Source organism: Corvus kubaryi, unplaced genomic scaffold (assembly GCF_017639235.1).
Source record: "Corvus kubaryi isolate FWS band 111438036 unplaced genomic scaffold, C.kubaryi_AGA036_p1.0 66, whole genome shotgun sequence".
Lineage (NCBI taxonomy): Eukaryota > Metazoa > Chordata > Aves > Passeriformes > Corvidae > Corvus > Corvus kubaryi.
The window spans coordinates 20,438,581-20,460,646 of NW_024582054.1; the positions used below are offsets into that span (position 1 = coordinate 20,438,581).

The 22,066-nt window shown below is 42.0% G+C and overlaps 1 protein-coding gene across 4 annotated transcripts in view; it reads right to left on the bottom strand.

Annotated features, from left to right (window-relative positions):
* The window catches only part of TC2N (tandem C2 domains, nuclear), a 34,932-nt gene extending 15,521 nt beyond the window's left edge, over window positions 1-19,411 (bottom strand). The window contains exons 1-5 of one of the 4 annotated variants that reach the window (XM_042047772.1): window positions 19,321-19,411; window positions 18,098-18,220; window positions 17,038-17,142; window positions 3,382-3,499; window positions 2,460-2,693 (exon numbers count right to left, since the gene is read on the bottom strand). In XM_042047772.1, coding sequence (XP_041903706.1) covers window positions 2,460-2,693; window positions 3,382-3,439 — 292 coding nt within the window. In that variant the 5' untranslated portion in view covers window positions 3,440-3,499; window positions 17,038-17,142; window positions 18,098-18,220; window positions 19,321-19,411. Of the gene's footprint in view, window positions 1-2,459; window positions 2,694-3,381; window positions 3,500-16,760; window positions 16,894-17,037; window positions 17,143-18,097; window positions 18,221-19,320 lie in introns of those variants that run through there. The other 3 variants (XM_042047773.1, XM_042047774.1, XM_042047770.1) reach the window with 3 other exon arrangements.
* Window positions 19,412-22,066: the final 2,655 nt, after the last annotated feature.

A 22,066-nucleotide genomic window follows, 5' to 3' on the forward strand; every position in this document is an offset into this window, starting at 1 on the left:
CTGCATGTGCTAGTAGTAAAGTAAAAAACTAAAACACTGAGACGGAACATGGGCAGTGATAAAGCAAGAACTCAAGTGCAATGAGCTTGAGCATGACGTAAATCGGGATGAACACTGAAAGTCAGGCCACAAAGAATTGCTACACAGCAGATGATGGAAAATCCAGTGTTCCAGACCAGGAGCACACTTCTTCCTGCTAGCTTACTTCTGTGAGAGCATGAGACACACTGCAGTGAGCACTGAAGAGAAAGGCTGCCAGAACTTAATTGCTTTCAGAAGGGTTGCCAAGAGCTTACACTGAGCATGTCCTGTTTCACTAAAGGAAAATGGCCAGATGTGCACAGAAAATGGTGAGGAACTGAGAGCAGAACTTGGACTTCTACAGATATTTAACAACAGTCTAAGAAAAAAGTATTTTAAAGGCATTTTTTGAGTATGCTGGTGCTTTGGCTAATGTGAAGAAAGAACGACAGCACACTTCACTGTACCTAGTAAATCTCCCTAAAAAGTAAACACTGCATTTTTAAACACAACTAATGCAGCTTAAAAAGCTGTACTTTAAAAAATTAGCATTTATATTTGGAAAGAGAAATGAAAGTTTCCTACTTGACATAAGAGTCACTTTTCAAATATCTGTTCAAACATTTAAAATATTTGCTCAAGAGAGACAATTATGAATAGTCAGGTCATCCTGCCAGAAGATCTACCAGCTTGTACCCTAAGGGCCACTCTGTATACCAGGTCCCTCAGAAATGATCAGGAAGCAGAATTCTCAGTGTAGACAAGTCACTGACTGTTAACAGCATGAACAAGGAAAACATTCATCTAAAGACACATCTTGGAGAACATCCATGCCTCAGAGTCCTTGATGAACTTCTCTGTACAATATCTTGAACTTCTCTGTACAGTATCTTGAGGACAAGATACGACAAGATAAGGCAGAGCCTAAACCTAGACCCAGTAAGGAAGGGGATTATCAGGAGCATGTCCTGCTTTTCCATAGCATATCCAACTGTGGATTTACAAGAACTAGCTCCTGAAATAGCAGGCAAGTGGGGAGCTGAGGCTGAGAGATGAGGGGGCATCACATGTTCCACCTCCAGCTCTTTAGTTGCTGTTAATGGCTGGTGAGACATCCCAAATAAAGCCCACTAGAAGTTGGGGCACAGAATGGCCCATCTGTACTGAACAGCTCTGCTAGGCTGCTTAGCTTGGCTATGGTGCCAGTGGTACATGCAACAGTGGGTAGGGAGGAAGTCTGGTAATAGGCCTGCAGGAGCAGGAAAGAAGCAACAGCAGGGACCTAGTGAGAAGAGGGAAGGGTGGGAATAAAACCACACAAAGGCAAAAAAGTTAGTTAGGTAGTACTGCATTAGTTATTATGCAACATATGGTTGACTTCTTTCAGTTATTAGGGTTTTCACCTTCAGAAAGGAAATACAGTTACATGGGACTAAGAAAGTACTACCAGCTTATCATATCCTTGAGGCAAAGCAATTCTAGAGGAAACAACTGTTAAGGTATGTCCCTGTGCCAGAATTTTCCCTTACCAAATTGTATGCATCTCCTGGCAGGACTAAGAGCCTAACAATAGCATGTGCTCTGTAACTCACGTTAGTGGGACAGGATCCTATTCTCTTAAAACGCTACCCTGTCTAAATTGCACATACCTCATTTTGGCAGTTTGAGTATGGCAGTAACAGAGGTTGAAGCACAAGACTGCTGTAAAGCAAAAAATTAATAGTATCATATGAAACCTCATATCCAGGGATCTGTGCCCCCTGGCCTCCAAAAAGCAGCAAAAAGAGCAGGAAATAGTAGGGACAAAAAATTCAGCCAAGTAGTAGCACAAGCCATCTATTGGCAAAATTTGAAAAGCAAGATGTGTTAGTATGTTAAAACATACCAGAATATTAACCATGAAAACCAGAACACCCTCCTCCTTTTACTTGAATGATCTGGAAGCTGGGGATAAGTTAGGTCTTTCCTTGTCTCCAATAAATTCTTTCTAAAGATTCCATTTCCTTTAAGTGTCTTCCATTACTTTTGAGTATGAGCACTGGTGTGCAATCCTCCCATTCAGTTTATTCATGCAGCATCACAGAGATTCACAGTGGGATGACATAGTTCCCAAAACTTCTCTGTGTGTCCAGAGAGAAAAGAAACAAGCTTCCCAGGCTCCCCAGGGAAGTGGTCACAGCAGCAGCCTGACAGAGTTCAAAAAGTGTTTGGACAATGCTCTCAAGCACATGGTGACTCTTGGGGTGTCCTTTTCAGAGCCAGGAGTTGGACTTGATGATCCTTGTGTGTCCCAACTCAGCATAATCTATGATTCTTTGAAACAAGACCAGGCTTCTAGAAAAGCTCTGCAAACATATGTTTTCAGTAGGAATACTTGACAACTTTCAAGGAGTAGCAAAAGTTAAACAACTATTTCAGCAATACCATCTGTATTTTACCTTTAATCCCTCCAGTATGTGAGATACTAGGAAGGTTCTTTGGCTGTACATAAGCCAATTTGAATGGAGGGACCACAAATGGTACCTCCTGACCATCCAGGGGCAGTTTAGAAAGCAAAAAATCCTCTGAACAGCCAACTTGACGCTTCACTGACACAGAAGACAATGGAGGCTTCTCTACAATAGTTGGCTTGCTTGCAGCTACTGCTTCAGATTCCTGCACCATGGAAACTGCTAAAAATAAAGAGCAAGAAAAACAGACAGCACACATGTGCATTAATTTTTGAACAATACTATGAACAGATCTCTTTTATTTAATAATATCTCTGCTCGATACATTATTTAACAGCTGCTAGCATTCAGTTTTACAGCATTCAGGACTAGCACCAGGAAAAGATATTCATCCTCCTGACACCTGTCCTGATCCAAACTCTTTGTTGCCCAAGCTTCTTTATTTATAGCTACCTTCCTTTTAAGTGAATTTTCACAAGAGCTACACTTGTATCATAGAAGAGTTCTTTGAACAAATAAGACACCCAAGAAAATCCTAACAGAGTTTAAAATATCCATAGAGAAAAAAAAAAAAAAAAAAAAAAAAAAAAAAAAAAGGAAAAAAAAACGCGTTGAATTTCTGAGAGTCTGAAAGATATAAGACCTTTACACAGCCTTGGGTAAAAAAGCTGGCTTTTTTGGACAGTATTCTAGACTGCAAAGAGCAGACTTCAGAGAAGTGTTATTTCTCAGTTCCAATTCATAACACTAACAAGCATGTGTTCAATCTCCAAGTGGAGGTACGGAAAGAATTTTGGATGTTGTAAGAGAAATCAAGTTTATCAGGGTTAACACGGTCACTTTATTAATGGGAAATCTAAGAAAACAGCGAAACTTTTCTTAAATCCTCATTATGTCAGAACTCACTTACTTTCCTTGTTCATGCAGAAACACCATTTACAGCAGGTTTTTATACATTCTGTTGCCATTGTTGTCAGTGTTATAATTTAGAGGGGACCTCAATCAGTGATCCAGTGCAGCTATCATACCTGAAAAACACAATAAAACAAACCACAGTAGATGGGAGTAACTGAAATCAGAATGCAGTATTATCAGCTATTTAATATGCAATTGCTTTTTGGACACAGGATCAGTCAGAAAGTTACTTCATAAAAGTATTAGAGCCATCAGATTTCTCTCACTGAGACTGATCATTTTTATATAAAAGCACAAGGAAAGAGATAATTTTAACATATGGCATTCAAATACTTTCAGTGATCCACTCAGACAGATCCCTGTCTTTTGGAAACCCTAAAATTCTCATACTTGTGTGTGCCACTGGGCTTTAGAGTTTGCTCAGCTTTACAGCTGTTTTGACATGGTATTGCCAAGTCACTTGCAAGATGTGTTTTTAATTCTGTTTCCCTTGTTCATGTTTCTCCTATCCTCTTTCACCCCCCCTACTATTTTCACATACATCTATATGTGTTTACATTTTTCACTCGACATACTCCATACTTTTAACTTGAAAACAGGCTTTATGAATGATGCCAAAACTGCCTTCTTTGAGAAACTACTGCTATCTCATAATTGTACACACATGAAACTCAAGACCTGGTTTATTATATAATTGTTTGCTGTGCACACAGAAATACAGCATGCTGACTTTCAGCAAAATAAGAGGCATGTAATCTACAAAAGAATGAGAACAAGTCTCTAACAGCTGGTTAACGTTTTAAGAACTTTATGACAATGCTAACTGGCCTCATTTAAATGTCTTTATTCATATCCTTATGTTCTCTTTTCAGAGGGACACAGACAGCTGTGTTGCCTCCTGTCCAAAACTTTAGCTAAGTCTAGTCCTTTTACATCTGCTTAAAATACACAAGGTAGAACACATCCAGGACACAATTCTAACTCCACGAAGGTTAGAAGATGCCAAACAGAATGTGAACATAGGTTGAAGGGATGGGGAAGACAACAAGTAGGATAGGGGGGGAAAGCACAGAGAAAATATGCAATTTTACCAAAAAATGAAAAATGGACATGTTTGTTATGAGTTACTTCAAATGCAAGAAATTTCTGAAAGCATCTGTGCTCCAACACAGAAACCATTCCCACCTGCAGCTTGAACAGTGCTGTAATTTTCTTTGTATATTAAAAGACAGCTAGAGAAACACACAAATTCTATGGAAATAACTATAATGTCCCCCAAATCTTTCTTTCATTAAAAGCTCCTCAAAATTTTGCAGACGTCAGGTGGAGATACTACACCATGGACATTCACCTAACTCAGACACCATTACTCTGTGCAGAATCCCTCTCAGTACTTGCCTTCATCTTAAAATTGCCCATGAGCGTAAGTACAACATGAGATCTGCATCAAAAATCTTCAGAGGCAATGCCACCAGCTCCAGAACCTGCTCTGCATTTTCACAGAAGCACAAAAGGAGGCATGGGAATTTCTCATTAAATTCTCCATGGTTCTAAGGATCAGATTTTCACTGCTGCTCCTCCCTTGGAGGCACACTCATGATAGCTAAGGCTGCTAATTTACTTTGGGTTCCCTTGCAGTGATTTTCCTTCCCAGCTGTTATCAGTACACAGCTGGAGTTAATATGCTTCACTCTTGTTCACCATGTTTAAACTGGACTGAAACAGCTGCTCTGTTTGCTCTAAGCTTTGCAACAATGGTATCTAAGCCTCAGTGGCAGTTTGCACAGGCAAAACAGACTTTTATCTCAAAATGTCCAGATTGAATTTATTCGCTACTGCTGGTGAAGAAACCAAAATGCTAGTACTGCCCTACTTTCTAGCTACATAAAGTGGAAAAATTTGTTTTTCTGCATCAGAGAAAATTCAGTTAATGGCAGTGAATTGTTTAGCTGGAACCATTAATGTGAGCAAATAAACAAATGGAAATCATCTGTCACAAGCAGCTGCCTTTCCTTCACAGGGGGTGAGTGCCTTACCTAGAAAGAAAGGGCTTCATATGGGTAATGAGGAAAACAGTAATAATGCAGTTCTACACCTTCTGTTCTTCTATCATTAAAAAAGACCATGTTTTTCACAGTAATGCCAAGTCAGCTGTGATACTCTTTAACCATTATCTTTCTTCCCCATTTATCAGTATGCAAATGTTCATACATTGTTCTTCTATCTGAAGACAAATATAATGCAATTCATCACTGCCTACTGTAAAGAAGAGTAAGGATTACAGATTGTTCTTTAGCAAGGCAATATCAATAGTGAATGCCAAAGTATATAGACACATATCTTAGAGCCTCCATTTCAGTTTTAGCTTAATTATATGAGTTTGAGAAGAAAGTTCCATGAGTAAGAGACTAGAATACTATTTACCCTTTCTTTAAGCTTAGAAATGTAATGGTTTCAGTGACAAAACTTGCCCTTGGGTCCCTCGACTTACACCACAGCCACATCATTAAAAAAAAGACAGCATTTGCTGAGAGACAGGCCATGTGGACACAGTGCTCCAATGTTCTGCTTAGAGCACTTTGCTTTGTTCATGGAATCCCAACGTGGATGGCCTCAATTACTTTTAAAAGTTTAAATTCACTTAATTAAGCTACAGTGATAAATACTGGGGTTTTTTTTGTTTGTTTGAGCAATCCTGGCAGTAAATTAGATGGCTTGACTCCCAGTTAATATATTTTCTTGTATCTGTACTTTCTAAGCTGCCTACAGTTATTTATACAACTTTCACTGCATGCAAAAGTTTTCTCTTAACCATGTGGGAGAGAAAGAAATTTAGCAGGTTCTGTTGTATATTTTATTAACTGAAAATGAAATAAAAACATTGTACAAGACTAAGCAAGTATTTCATGACCTTGACAGAAGCTGACATTTCTATCAAAGGTTAAACTTATCCCACATGCCAGATCCTTTTGCTGGTGCTGGCTACCCAAAAATCCTCAGTATGTAATTTAACAGTTGTTAAAAGGTTGTACTAACATGAATTTATCTGGGACTATATTCATAAAATAAACCAGAACTATAGACACATTCGTTAGGTGCACCACCAAATCACAAAGAAATACTGACTTCCCAGCAATGTCATCCATTTTAACAAGAAGTTAAGACTCCTTGACACTATCTCTACTTTTTGGGGTCAGTTTTTGTTAGGCAATATGCACATAACAAGGACATCCTCCATTTCTGGGATTCTAAACTGACAAAAGGATAGGGAGAAAGAGAATTATCCCTCATTTTCAGACAAAAAACAGAGATAGAGAAATCAGTTTGAAGACTGAAGTTGAAGAAGAGGGAACTGAACACAGATCTTGTCACTCTCGCGTAGAATTCTCTCTTTCTTGGTGTTTTTCACCAAATTCAGTAAGCCATTTCATTCCTCTCTTCCCAGTATAAAGCCAAAGTAAGATAAGCAAATGTAACTCAGCCAAAGGACTTCCACACTAAGGCAAAAAGAGAGCCAACCTTATTAGAACATCCTGGAAATGACAGTTTAAAACCTAACCACACACATACACTGAGCCTAGAGAATTATAATCACTATTATTTTAATGGGTTTAGATGGAAAACATAAATTATCTTAATGATTTCCAGATTCCTCTGATAGAAATTCTGACCGAGCTAAAATCAGATAAACAGAGTATCAAAGACTCTAGTTCCAGATGCCTCCAGAACCATTTCAAGACAGAGATGTTTGGAGAAGAAAGTAAATATTTTCAACAACTCATTAAATAAAAAGAACATGATAGAAAACGGATGATTGCAATGTTAAATATTAAAAGCTGAAAGTAGTCTGAAAAGAAATGTCAGGTCTTTACTGCCTTAGGACGAAAGGGTGTGTTTTGCAACAAGACTGCAGGCTGCCAATGAATTTTACTGCATTTAGTCACAGCACTGCTCCATAGGAGTTGAACAGGTAACACATTTATAACCACACAATAGAAACAAAGGTGAAATAGCTGTTCTCAAACAGGGAAAGCTGGCTAAACCAGTGGCTTCAAACATTTTGAGATTTATTGCCAGTCATAAATGTATACAACGCATTCTCAGATCTGCATTTTAGAAACATACCACAGCAAAATTCTAGTAACAGTAAGTTCTCACACAGCAGGATGTGTAAAACAAAATATCCGGAAATAGGGAGCATCAGTTGTTATAAAGCATTTGGGCCAGATCTTCGAATGACATAAGCGTCTACAACTCCAGGAGCCCCAGCAGAGCCAGGACACTTCGCAACATCTGAGGATCTGCACTCTGGAGAAAGTGAGCTCAAGCTTGCTAGTTCACACCTCAGCCAAACACCCCATTTATGATACCTCTTATGCTACCTGTTATGCCACCCTATGACTTTCTGCCTTTTGGATCCAGAAGATGCAGTCAATCTCAGTCATATAAATCCTTCAGAGAGCAGAACAGCACCAGCTCAGGTCTCCAGATGTTTAACAGAAGCACAGCGCAGCAAAAGCTGCTTCTGGTGCAGGTCAGATGGATTATCTTTTGATGGTGCAGATGCTGCCGAAGGCTTAACTTCCACAGCCAGCTGTTTTGTGGTTTTGCTTCTAGGGGAGAGCATCTGGGAGCTGTGCACCCCTCTCAGCACAGCTCTTCAGCTGAAGAGGGATGGCTGGTGACCACCATATCTCAAAACTGGCCAACACTAGTAAAACAGCTAAATGGTTTTGAGACATTTGCCGCCAGGTATTTTGCTACTATAGCAGCAAGGAGAGCACACGTACCTACATACACTCACCAAAGACATAAAGCCCACGGTTTAAAAAAAAACAACTATTTTTTTGGGGACTGTAGGCAGGTCTGACTTGTACCACCCACACAGGAGAGACAGGTACTTCAAGTGGATCTGAGCATGTGCAAAGAGAGGACATAGCTTTTGTTCCCATTCATTATAAACTTCAGCAGTAGCAGGTTGTCTGCAGGAATAAAAAAAAGGAAACAAAAAATGTCATGCCAACACACACCTACCAGGTGCATGATAAGAAGCTCCTTTCTATATCTGTTTCTGGAAGAACCCCACAACAGTGATATTTGCAGTAACTTGTGGGTGGGGGTGTGTGTACATACACCCTCCTCTGTTTAGAGCCACAACTCTTGGAAGAGCATGAAAACTCTGGAAATTTGCATGCAGATATTATTCCACTTCTGCCTTCCAAGAAAATTAAAATAATGTGAGGCTTTCTCTTTTTTGTTACTGGAAAGAAAAAGGGATTTCACCCTGAAAGCAGTGGATCACAAAGAAGATGCTGAAATAACACAACAGAAAAAGAGAAGTTATGAGAACACTTTTTGAAGGACACAACCAGAAGGGCATTCCTGTGAGAGATACCTTACAAACAGTTCAACAGAAACATAGTGAAGAAATGCAAAACTCTCCCAGTACAGCAAATGAAACAAAGAGTGCAATTACATATTTAAAGCTGAAGAGAAGACCATTCATCGTTAACCTAGTTTAGCTGATGGGGATTTTATGACAGACCACTGCACAGCTTTCCTGGGGCACAGAGGCTCCCAGCGTTGCTTAAGCAGTTATGCAGTTGAATCGGGTAACAGAAATAGATGGTAAAGTGACACTCCATGATGCAAACAAACCACCAACTGCCCAGGCACAGGAAGCACCTTCCCATGCTGGTAAATGATGACACAGCAGCCCACCAGGGAAAGTTTTACGGGTTCCTCTCACTGATCACAAAAACAGGAAACTGAATGGAATAGATCATGGGTCTGAACTGTCATAGTCCTATGCTGCAACCTCCTCTCATTCACAGTTTGCCAAAGCAGAATTTTTCTTTAGAAGGCCAGAAGACCCATTATGAGCCCTTGTCCCACTCCCCTCAGCTTCTGACACCACTGGATTTCAACCAGTTACGCTTGCACTACACTAAGCAACTTCAGCAGAAAGACATGTTTTTATTTCAGAAAATACTCCAACAGCTATTCCTTCACTACCAATACTTTATCTCCAGGAACTATCCACCTCAGACTCAACAATATCACAGGATAATCTAAGGTGAGAAAATATTTCATTAATTAACACTTGAAAGGGCAAGACTGCTCTTGCTCTCAGAGCATTGTATTGACATTCCAAATTGTTACCAGTCCACCTCTGGCTCTGCATTCTTCTGACTGTATTTTGAGCAAGTGAAGGAGGAAGGTGGGAGCCTGCAGACAGCATCTCCGCACTCCCTTTGGTGACTGCCATAGCATTCAGGTAAGATACTGTTTGCTGGCTCTCCTACAGGTAACAGTTGCAGGTAAAGTTTAAAACTCTTGTAATCAGCAGGAGTGCTTAATATGTCACTGCTGTCAGTCAGGATGTGACAACTATACAAAAATATTATTTAACTTCAGCAAGCTTCTTTTGAGGGAAAGGAAAGCACCTCAGAGACCAGTTCTTAGCTTGGGTGTTCTCATAGCAGTAACAGCAGAACTCACTGTGAGCCCAAGAGCTGCTCCGCATGTTCTCCTGCCAATGAGGTCTAGCTCTAACTGTACCAAGGCAGAAACTTCTCCTGGAGCAGCCACATCTTCCCACATGCAGTTTTGAGAGAACATGCCATGTCCCACTCCAGCTTTCCCTCCTCCCTCCAGCTTCTCTGCCCAGACAAAGATGATCTAATTTATGTCTCTCCTCATGCAGGCCCTGAGCTGAACCCTAAAGATCACTTGTGCAATCTAGCTGTGGTCTCATTCAGCTCAGCAGCTGCTTCTTCCCAGGGCTCCAGCCCGGAGGAGGCCAAATGGCTTTCAGCACATCTGCACACGCAGCCCAGGCACAGAGCACCACAGTACATCACAAAGAAGAACTAACTGCTCCTGCCTACTTCCCCGAAGAAAAATAAAGCTGAGCAGGTGTGTGTGCTTGAGCTATTGTGCTACAGGAACAACTGCTTCTGCTTTTCAGGCACCCCTTGGAGAAGGGGAACAAACCCTGGCATGAGTACAGGATCCAAAGTTGTCCTTCTGACACGGACCCCAGGGACACCCTGACTCTGCTTCAGCATGATAGCCTTGCACCTGCAGCCCTTAAATACAGATTTAATCCCATCCTACCCCAGTATACAAAACATTAATAATATAATTTACAAGGGCCAAAAGAAAAATTTCCATAAATCTGATCCAGTTTTTCTTGTGTGAGATTTATATTTGAATTAAGAAAGAAACATTATAAATCTATCCCATGATAAAGCTTAAAACTTGGGATTTCAATGTGCTGAATCCCCTGTGCTCTGGGCTGTAAAAGTTGGTATCATGTTTCTTCCTAATGCTGCATTAGGCAAGTAACCAATTCATCCAATTACTGATCTGACAACACTGTTCCTGTGAACTGAAGATAAATTCACTGACTTGGACAAGAATGTACAATATTGTATGTATTGGGGCAGTAAACACAAAAGAATAAATCCATTATGTTGGACTGCAGACCTTTCTGGATTCAGATGGAAAACAGCAAAGCAAGAGTTGAAGTCAGGACACCAGAAAAGAAAGCTTAAGAGACTAAAATATCTGTTAAAAGAACTTGGCTTTTGATGAGAACATGGAAAGAATTCAACATAAGATAAGTCCTTTGCTCTAAGCAGATTAGGAACAAATCACATCACCAATTGTTACTTTACAATCTAACTTAAAACTTAAGACTTTCTTTATGTATTCTGTGTCAGGTTTTAATCAAATTTTTTTCTCTTTCTGCCGTTAATGCCAAGAAGCCACGAAAATAGAACTGTCAGCAGTCCTTCTATAGCTCTGATACCAAACAAAACTGGAAACATCTGGATTCATTTTTCAACAGGACAGCCAAGAAGAAGGTATTTTAGGCAAGAGCATCTGCCTGTGGAGTTCCCTAACATGGCTAAATGTGTCTAGTTTTGAAAAGATGGCCCTTGGAAACCAGCTCAATGCAACACTGAAAAAGAGCATTAAATGGCATTCAGGACTTCTCAGCCACTGCCATGACCACAGAGCCATACAGAAAACACATGGGTACACATATAACATCCAGACAGCTAATGCAAATGGCTTTTCCTGTATATTTGGGGGGGGGGGGGGAAAAGAAAAGAAGGAAACCCAAGCAGTTTTGCATGGAAAAATAGTTTCACAAGAGCAAAGATGGACTATTTCTTTACATATACATGCACGTACACATCTGTTGCATTGTTTTAGGTGAAGCAGTTTTTTAATAGTTATTTTGCACATAATTATTATCCTGTTTCATGATGAAAACAAAAAGCCTGTCAATTTTGGAGTTTCCAGTGGGTGAGGATTCCCTGTTCAGCAGCTCTGCTCCATACTGTCACTGTCAAACCAGTTACACAGTGGTGAGAGGAAGCAAACATATAAGCTGTATAAATGAAAGTTAAAAAACTATGTCTGAGACTAAGAAAGGAAAGGTGATTCAAGTACACTTCATATATGAAAAGAGGTTAAATGAATGAATCAAGAACAGGAAATGGAAACTGATCTTAATTAATTCAAATCCAAACCAGAGTGGGAGTATGGCTCTGCAGGGCATGTGTACTGAGCTCAGGAAGCTGCCTAAACACACACTGAAATAAAAGTCCAGAAGGATACTGCCTTTATAAAGTACAACTATTCATTACTTTTTGCATTAAATCCACCCAGACCAGGGACCCAGAACTGCTTTAACAGCCCCAGCCGTGCCTCCTGGAGAGCTGTACTGGCTGGAGTTGTTGGCAGCTGCCCAGGCAGATGAGTGGTAACCAGGCACTGTGTAACAGAGGCATTTTTCAAGGAGTTTGCTCAGACACTGGGAGAAAACAGCAGAAATCAAAACTGTCTCAATTTAATGGCAGTATCTAAGATTCCAGTCATTATTGGCCAAATACTGCTACAACTCTGGGACATGGTGTTGGGGCTCTGCTCCCTTCTGAGAAGGCAGAGGTCCTGAGAGCAGAAGTTGGCAGCATGAAGCTACCATTCCCTGTTTTCCCTTAGGACAGAATTGTTTAACAACACAGTGAACTATAGCTACACCATAAATGTATGGAGTTTTTAAAAATCTTACTGAGTTTAAATCAACACTCTTCCAAAGAGATTTTGGGCCCATGATTTCACACATTGGTGAAACTAGATCTGGAAGTACATGTACCACTGAACAGAATGAAAGCCAGAGTAATTTAGTCAGATGTTCTGTGTTTTATTAAGACTTCATGGAAGAAATTTTTTTGCAACTCTGGTCACTACTGAGAAGACAGAGAACCTGAACGGGAAAATCAGATAGTTCCCAATCTAGAGGCCAAGAACTCCCTTCTGCAAAAGTAAATCATGGAGAAAAAAACCCCAACAAACCCAACACAGAATTAAAAGTTTTAGAATTTCCCCCTATTGCAAAATGAAACTGGTCTTGATAATGTTTTGTTGTCACTTAGGAGTGCTAAACAACAGAATTTCTTTCAGAAACAGGAGACACAACTTGCTTTTGTATCAGTTGACCACTAAGCACAAAGGCACTGCTCAAGTGACTTTCAACCCTTGTCCTGACTAACCCTCCTCTCTGCATGGCAGGCACTTTACGTATTGGAAGACGTACACGCACAGCGGACTGACTGCAGGCCTGAACTTTATGAAGAGAATTCTGCCACAGCCTCCCCATTTCTCTGCCCTCTCCAGCCCCTGTCAAGCCCTGGTCAAGGGCTGGGCCATCTCTGGCCACATGAACCACCTGACCCAGCTTCAACAAGCAGGGTGGGCAAAGCCACATGCCCAGAGGCATGAGCACTCTGCGGGAGAGAGGGGTTGCATTCCTGTGGGAAGAAGGGGCCCTCCCACACCTCTGATGATGAGGCTGTCCCACAAAAGCCAGGCAGCCTTCGGCTCTCCATGCTTCAGCCAAAGCTGAGGCACTACACGTGTGCATCCCTGTACCCCCAGCACACTCTGTGGATGAGGCCGCAGGGGCTCCGGGGCCCAGCGCGGTGCCCAGGGGAGCTGCGCCGGGAGCCAGGCCCCCCCGCCCAGGCTGCAGCACCCCGCACCACTCCACCTCCAGCTTCCAGGCTCCAAAGCATAGGTGCTAAATTAATGGAGTGCCATGGAGGTTTCAGTCATTGGGACACGGTCCTTCTAGACTGCTTTTTTTGGATTTCAAAGCTGCTTTAATCACCAAAGGAGCATCTCCAGAACTCACTCTTCAGGCCATTGCAGTGACCACAAGGCCTCCATTAGCCTTCAAGACCATCAATAGCCTTAATTTGTGACCTAATTATCTGTTTTCTCACATTTAAGTCTGGCTATTAGATCACTGGAAAACAAAGATTCAAAACAAAATCACCAGAGTACAATTTACAGGAAAGATAAGCATCAGATTGACGACATAATTTTCTTTTGGCAGTGAATTAGTGCCAACTTCAGCTACAATGACAGGCAAACAAATACTAAGCTTAAGACAAGTATCCTCACTAATTCTGCATGGTTTGATGGATTAAGATCATCAAAAAAATTTAATGGAACACAGAGAAGCTCAAGAAAACCCAGGTTCTGAACCTCTTCCCACAAGGCTTCTCAGTTTAGATGTGAAGATCCATCCTGGCTGCAAAACGCTATCAACCTAACTTCTCTCTGCATAAGCAATCTTTCTGATGGAGCCTGAGCAGCATTACTAAATAGAATGACAACATGGCTTAACTCAGAGACTGTTCTGCTTCAAGTCAGAGCTTGCTCCGCCTTTCACTTTAAAGAGACGAGATCTTAAGTTCTCTGCTGACAGAGATTGGATGTTGTCCTACTTAGATGAGAGAGAATATTTACCAGATTTAAGGTATCTTGGGAGATAACAAATCGGAGTAAACAAAGCCATTCTTTCATAAAATTAAACAAGAGTCCAGAGAGGGGAGCAATACGTCAGGATATGCATCACATAAAATTCACCAAATGAAGTAAGTAGCATCTTAATCAAGCAAAAAACTTCAGTGTTCCACCAAAGTGTACTTCTGGTATAAGCCACAGCAGGTAGGATAGACATGAAGACAGATGGCCTAAGCTAGCCAAAGCCTGACTTCCTAGCTGAGGCTGTCCTGATAAGGCAGGTCCTCTGGCTCTGCCCACCACACATGCTGCATCTGCCTGTCCCAAACTTGCTTAAAGGGCTGGCTGCTACTGGAGGGGCTGTTCAACTCTGCCTTGCCAATAGCCATTCCTGTAGGGCCCAGTAAACATGCAGCTGCACAGTGAGTTGGCCCAGCTCACTGATTAGATACAAAATTAAATGACCAAAATAAACAAACCTTTTTTTTTCCTTAAAGAAAAAAAAAAAGTAGTTTTCCAACTCTCCTGTGGTAGACTGCACAAGGTGGGGTCAGAATGCAGTGGGGAAAATGGGGGACAGAGCAGGACTGCCCGTTTCACAGCCAAGCCCCAATTCTGGGGAGTGCACTTAGAGTAACTTACAACTGAAACCCACCCACGAACACGATCAACGGAGGCTGAGTGAAAAGCAAACCAGCAGATACTAAACAAGTGACAAAACAAACAAGCAAAACAACTAAGTCTGAGGTTTAGGACAAAGAAAAAGAGACCAGTGCCTAAACTTTTTTTCCAACATTGTAAATTAACAGCCTACACACATGACTGACTGAACAATCCTGCCCACATTCATTCTTTCCACAGCATAAGAATAAAGAGGACTGAATCACCTGGGGATCCATCATCTCAATTAAATGCAGGGGAGGGCAGTGGAATTCATGTGACATTTGTGGAGTCCAACATGCCCTCTGGGTGCAGCATTTTTATGTAGGTGTCATTTTATAAGTATTGGCAAGAATCAAGGGACACTTTAGTAATAAATATATTCTCTTGAAATTAAATATTGCTTAACCACATGTATTCTGCAAATATATATTTTAATATTTAGCATACAGTTGGAAAAAAGACTAGAAATTAAACTTCCCCACTCCTGGATTCATGCCCTAGCCACCGAGTTGTAAGATTACAGCTCACCTAATGAACATAATGAAAGCAAGGTGAAACAGTTTCATAAGTAAGAAGCCAGAGACCACCAACCCAGAACAGCACAAAGGTTTATGGGTCTAGCACTCTCTTGAGAAACGAAAGATGCAAATTCAGAATTTAATTCTTCACATCTGTCTAACAGCTATACACAAAACCTGAAAAGAACAGGAACAGGGGGGAAAAAAGCATGGCAATGTATTCCCCTGCATGGTTTTTAAGTAGTCCTGATCTCCTGATATGTAATCTAAACACACTTGGGCTCTCCAAGAATAACTTATCACGGTACACCTCGCTTCTGGATGCCGGGACAGCTTGGACACCCAACTAAGCAACACTGTAAAAACTAAAGGCACATAAAGCAGCAAAACTCAATGCATTCAGCAAGTATCACTGGGAAAAACCTGAGCCTGCTGAGATCAGAAACTGAGGGTTAGGACTGCAAGGGTCCAGCTCCAAGGTGTGGGTGCTCACAGGATCGTTTAGATGGGAAGGCACTTGACAGCTGTGGCCCAATGGACGTCCCGGGATCTTGTTCTTCTCCTGCACAATTACAGCAGCACTGACTGGAAGTGTGCATTGTAGGAATGGTCATAATATCGACCTTTTCATTCTTATCTAGAGAAATGCATCACATGAGACATCGTGCATGTTTCCACATCAAAGGAGAGTTGCAAGACAGCTTAATTAAAGATGGCATTTATTTCAGACTGCTGTTTAATAACCAGAGTGATGTGAAACAGCCAGGAATCCAGCTTCATGGTATGCATTCAACAACAGTGAACAGAACAGCTTGAAACGGCTTACAGTTATACCTGCTGCTTTAGCAGTGCTCTTGGATACAGCAGGATACAACTTCAGTAAATATAATGTGTTTTCAGATGCTAATTTCATCCTATACAGAGGGAAACTGTCTAGCTATATTCACAACTTCCTTTGGAGTTTTGGCTAAACCATATCTCTAATTACTTGAAGTGTTCCTAAAGAAGATGATCTAATTAGCTACTGCTGGCCTGTGACAACACTTAGCTGTTAATTCACACAGAACATTTAAATTTTACAAGGCCATTTTCACACAGCAAAAACTGTTCTAGGTACAACTGAACCTCGGACCTAATTTATATGAAGATTTAATGCCCCAGTACTTCAACACAGTTACTACTTTTCTACCTGCCTAGATTTCCCAAAGCCTGCCGCTCGATAGGAAGCAGAGACGCCCGGCCGCACACGGCCGCCTCCGCCGGGGCAGCTCCTGCTGCCCGCACCTGCCCTGCCCGCACCCGCGCTGCCCTCCCCGCGGCCCCCGGTCCCGCCCTGGCCCCCCGCTGCCGCTGCCCGGCCCGGTACCTGCCTGGAGGGCGCCGCCGCCGCCCCTCTGCCCGCCGGAGCTGCTCCGGGACGGGGCTGTCGCCCGGCGCTCTCCCCGCTCCTTCCGTGCCGCTCCTCCCGTGCCGCCCGGCCCCCGCCTGCCCTCACAGCCGGGCACTGCCGCCCCGCCGCCCGCTCGGCCCGCCAGGTGCGCCCCCGCCGCGCTTACTCACCGCGCCCTATCGCGGAGGGGGAGTTTCCTCGGCCGCCTGGGACTCTCCCTCCTCACCAGAGCTACTCGCTAGGGCAGACTTACCTCTCAATGGCTGCCCGTAACTCTTCTTGGCGCTTGCTGGACCATGACACCTGCAAAGTCGGTGCCGGAGCTGCGCCTCGCTTTGCTAGAAGCACAACCAGGCTTCTGTTTTAGAGAGAAAAAGCGATTTTTTCATGGTTTACAATGTTCTCAGAAAACTGCATGTCCAGTTGGAATATGGGTCCGTGTTAAGCTTTACACGGACACGTGAGAAAGCCCCTGCCACGAGAGTGCCTAGTTTGTAGGGTAATTTACCGATAACACACAGATGATTGGTTCAGAACTTTCAGCAGGAAATTCTGGTTTGGAAATTTTCTTGCAGGAAGGAAAAGTTCGGTGAGTCTCAAGGTGGTCTCTCCTTGATTCTAGTTTTTGATAACTGGAAGTGCTAAAATATCCCAAGAGGCAAATATGAGTAAAAGTGGGGGCTGGATTAGTAGGAAAAAGGGTGTATTTCCCCAAATAAATGTTCTTTACAGTCTGAGAGCATTAAAATTTCTAATCACTGAAGTTTTGCACTACAGTTGCCCTAATAGCTCTTGATTTGCAGTCTTTGGTGGATTCCCCATCCACTGAGACTGTAGTTTTTCTGTTACGATGTTTTAAATTTTAAATTTAATAGCACCACAGCTCTGCTGCTAAGTAAGAATTTCATGCCTGTCATCATGCAGTGTAACACAGCTACTTCAAGCTCCAGAGCTGTAAGGGCAGAGAGACCCTCTGCCAAAAGCACAGACTCATAAATTTTGAGCTAACAAAGCATCTCTGTTCATCTCTGCACAGAGCCAGTTGCAAATACTGGGCTATCACATAGCAGAGAGGCTCTGACTCCTGTTAATGGAACTCATGAGATTATGCGTGGTCACTGTTTTAAAGAAATACCAGTAACCTGATATGCTTCCAGAATTATTTGAGTCCTCCTAAGATGCACATTAAACACACATTTCAAGGCATCTAACTGAATTAATTTACATGACCGAACAGCTTTATTTTCACTGTTCACAGAAGTGTGTTTAACTACTGATAAGGCCCTGTATGCAGCTTGCTGCTATCAAGTTACCTTGGCATTGTCATGCTCAAGGGTTTTTCGGGCTCTCAACGACTTCCAGTCCTGTCTGAATGGCTCTCCAGCTGCTGGAGTTGCAGTGCAGTAGCAGCCATCCTTTGAGACTGCACGTCGCCTCTGTGGTGAAGGAAAATACATTAAAAACAGTATTTTAGACAAGGCAGTTAAAGGAAAAAAAAATCACTTTGCAATATGACCTTCCTTCTTTCATCAAGGCAAGACTGTGTCCTGTAATTTGAGGGGGCCCATTAACACATCCCAGTGGCGCTTTTGATGGCTTGGACACCTTTCAGTCTTCTTTCAGCTGTTTGAAAATTGGGAATTTTGTTTCAATAAGCACAAAATTCAGCTCCGCATGGTAAGGGATGTGGACAACCTGATCTTATATGGATAGGGAGACCATTACTGTCCTGTGATTTTTTTAGTTGGAATGGGAAACAAACTTCCCCCCTTCCTTAAAAGATTTTTGTTCCAAACAAATCTAGTCTGAAGATCAGCAGTGAAACCAGTTTACATCTTTTCTTTGCTCCTCCAACCTGCTCCTCAGTCAGCTGCAAATATGATCTTGCTTTCCTGCCAGCCTCCGGGCAGCATCCAGAGTGCCCCATGCTCTGCTGTATCTTTCTGTAACTAAACCTCGCTTGAGAAACCTGGTGATATTCCCCTGCCTCACTGACTCCTGCTGTCGGCCCCCCTCTCCTCTGGTGATCATTCCAGACCGTCACTGCAACCACACTAATTCCTGGTTCTCTGCAGCTGCTCTTGATCCTTATGCTGCTTCCTCTCTGGGCACCACTGGTACTAAGACCAAGCTAATAAACTGGGCTGCTTTTGGCTGGCTCTGCCAAACCACAGCACTCTCAGCTCCAGAAATGCAGGGCTGAAATACTTGAGCAGACCCACGCAGGGCCAATAGAGGAGAATTTATTAGTCTGGGCTATGCTTCACCTCTCATATTCCCCAGTGAGGCCTGTCTCATCTGTTTTGAACCTCTGCACAGCAGACTTTTTCACTTGTTGCTGAGCCTGTTTATGCTATTGGATTACAACTTCCCAGTGTTTTTCTTGTTGAAAGAGGAGTAGCCAGAAGACTATAGAAAGTAGCTACAAGCAGAAGTCTGTATTATCATCTCTGGGCCTCAAACCTTTAGGAACTGGACCTGGAATAATAAAAACCCCACGTATAAATACTGACACAAATCTCGAGTAATTACTTACATCTGCAAACACTTTCAAACATATTAAGACCCTTTTTCTTCACTCTGTGCAAATGCTCCAGTGAACAAAGTTTTCAGCAGGAATGCTGATAGAGGCTGCAGCTTTGTATAAATCTGGAGTGAATTCTCCCCTGTGATCCTTTGCATCAGAAACCTGATCCCACCACCTGTGCACACTTACAGACATGCCAACTTCCATGTTAAAAATCAATAGGTTCAGAGGTTGAATCAATGTTTGCACAGAGCACACTGAAATCTTTTAAGCACAAAAGTGGAAAACATAATTGCATAGAACTTCTTGCCTAGTTTATGAAGAATTACATGAAATTAAGCAGCTGATGATTCCAAATAGCTTTCCCAGCTCTCTCCCAGCTGAGAATCCTTTGGAGCAAGCAAGCATCTAACACTACTGCTTATGAAATACTTTAGTTTCAGAAACTAGCATCAAGTGATGTACTTATGATCAGAGTTAAATTCCAGTATATATTGCAATAGCCAAGTGATGAGCTCAGCCGTCAGGACCTAAAAGCAGGGCGTTATCAGGACAAGTCCAGCACACAGCCTGCAATGTCTTATAGCCAAACTCCATGTGTAACCACTAAACTAAGTTTTCTGAGGCAGAGATTTTTGAGAGGAAAAAAGGATTTCGCAACTTAGATTTCAGTGAAATAGCAGAGTACTTTTCAGCTGAAGTCCCTACGCAGTTAATACACCTTCGTTACAAACAAGTTCTGCAGCCAGAGGATTTTACTACCATTAAAGTTTTTGCAGCAGTAATCTTTGTCCCCTGAGGTTTTTTTGAGAGAAACATGAAACTGTTTCCTCATCCTCCTTGTCCTGCTCTCAGCTGGAGCCTGTTTTTTTTTTCCATTCCCATCATAACCTTTGGGTTTAGCTGACACCTTCCCTCCTCTGCCACAGATGCTGGGTGGGGTCCACACACTTCATTATAGAAAGCTGCTATAATTCAGTCCATGACTATTATTTTTTATTTTCTCCTTTTATCAAATGCATGTTTAACATCGCACTTTCTTGACATTACCTGTTGTAATTCTGTCCACCATCTGAGACTGCAGCCAGTTGCCTCCTCCCACAGATCTGCAGAAGGACAGCTTTATTGCATAATGTCCAGTACCACTTGAAAATATTGCTACAATGCCTAGACAAGCAATTACATGGAGGTACTTTGCTGTTCAAATTAGACATTCTCTTTACCTCATTCAGATTTGATGTACTGTGAATTTGAAAACAGTTTTGCTGGCTTGTTATGTTTTGCCTTATGCTGTAAGGCAGATTTTCTTTGCACACACACATCATTAATACATTCTGATAATAAATCCAAGTAGGGCTCATCCTTCATGCAGCAGAACACTTTGGTCCTGTCTCTCCACAGCAGTCCCACATCTGTGTGAGCTGCAGCAGTTGCTTCTGGGCCATGGCTGCCAGCCCCAAACTATCCAAAGGCAAGGAGAAGTTCCAGGGTGGATAACCACTGAGGCACAAGGGTGCTGCTCTGGACAGGCCATCAGTTTCAGCCTGGAGTAATGAACAGGAGTAACTGTGGGTGCAGGAGCAAACGGTTCTGTTTCCTCCTCAGGAGGCATTTGTTGCTGCGGCTGATGTAGGAATCCAAGATGATTAATCCAGTAAACTCAGGAGGCATTATAAACCTTTATGTGTAGTTGAGAAAAGCATGAAACAGAGCCAAGGCATGCTCCTTGCACTGTTTTCTAATTGGATCCTTTTCTTGCCTGACTTCATTAAGAGCCAGATGCTCTTAATCTGGCACAGGTTTGGGAGGTCATTGTCACACCTACTGAAAAAAGATAAGATTAAATGTTATCAACATATTGACACCTTCAGACGTTTTCTAGAGCTCTTATACCTGGAAGACTGTGGGTAGGTGGTGCTAGCCCAGCTTTAAAATGAGCTTGCTGCATGCAAAAATCAGTGGGTATATCAAATGATCTAAATGTCATTTAGATCCAAACAATTCCAGTAGTTTCCTCTTTGATTCAGTGCTGTAAGACAATTTATTTATACAGTCTGCAGTTTAAAAATTGCATTTTCAGGGTTAAGGATAAAAGAGAAAGTTAGAACCTTATCTGTTGCTGATTTCAGGAAAGATATGAAAGATGTGTTATCTCAAAAGGTTCAGTCTACCTTTTAGTGCAGTAGTTGGACTTGGTTCACTAACAGGGTTTCAAATTATTCCCAAACCTTCATTGTTAGGGGGAAAAAACCCCACAACAAAACAGGAAAGACCTGTATCAGGAAAGGTTGTTGTATCACTGAAAAAGGGCCCATGGAGCACCTGAGTCTGAAATATGCTTATTTATTATAAATAATTTCCATGGCGTCACATTAACAAACATAAAAGGTCACGAACTCCTGTATTTGAAGGAAATGTGTTTGACATCTGGGATCTGGCAGAAGTTCCTCCTGTGGGATAGATTGTTTGCGCAGAGCTTTATTGAAGAATAATATTAAGAATGAATTACAAAATATTAGTGTAACCTAGTAAGAAATAATTGTATTTTACAAGCCAGAGACATGATAGATCTTACAGAACTATTTCAGTTCATCTGATTCAAAAGCACATCAAGGAATGCTAGCTGTGACCAGTTAGCAGTGGAAATCTGTGGGGCTTAAATGCTGCAGTTAGAAATTGACTGAAAGGAGAAGTCCAAATGCAGGCAATGGCTTAAACATATGTCTGTATTTTCGTATTCCCCTGCTCTATGAAG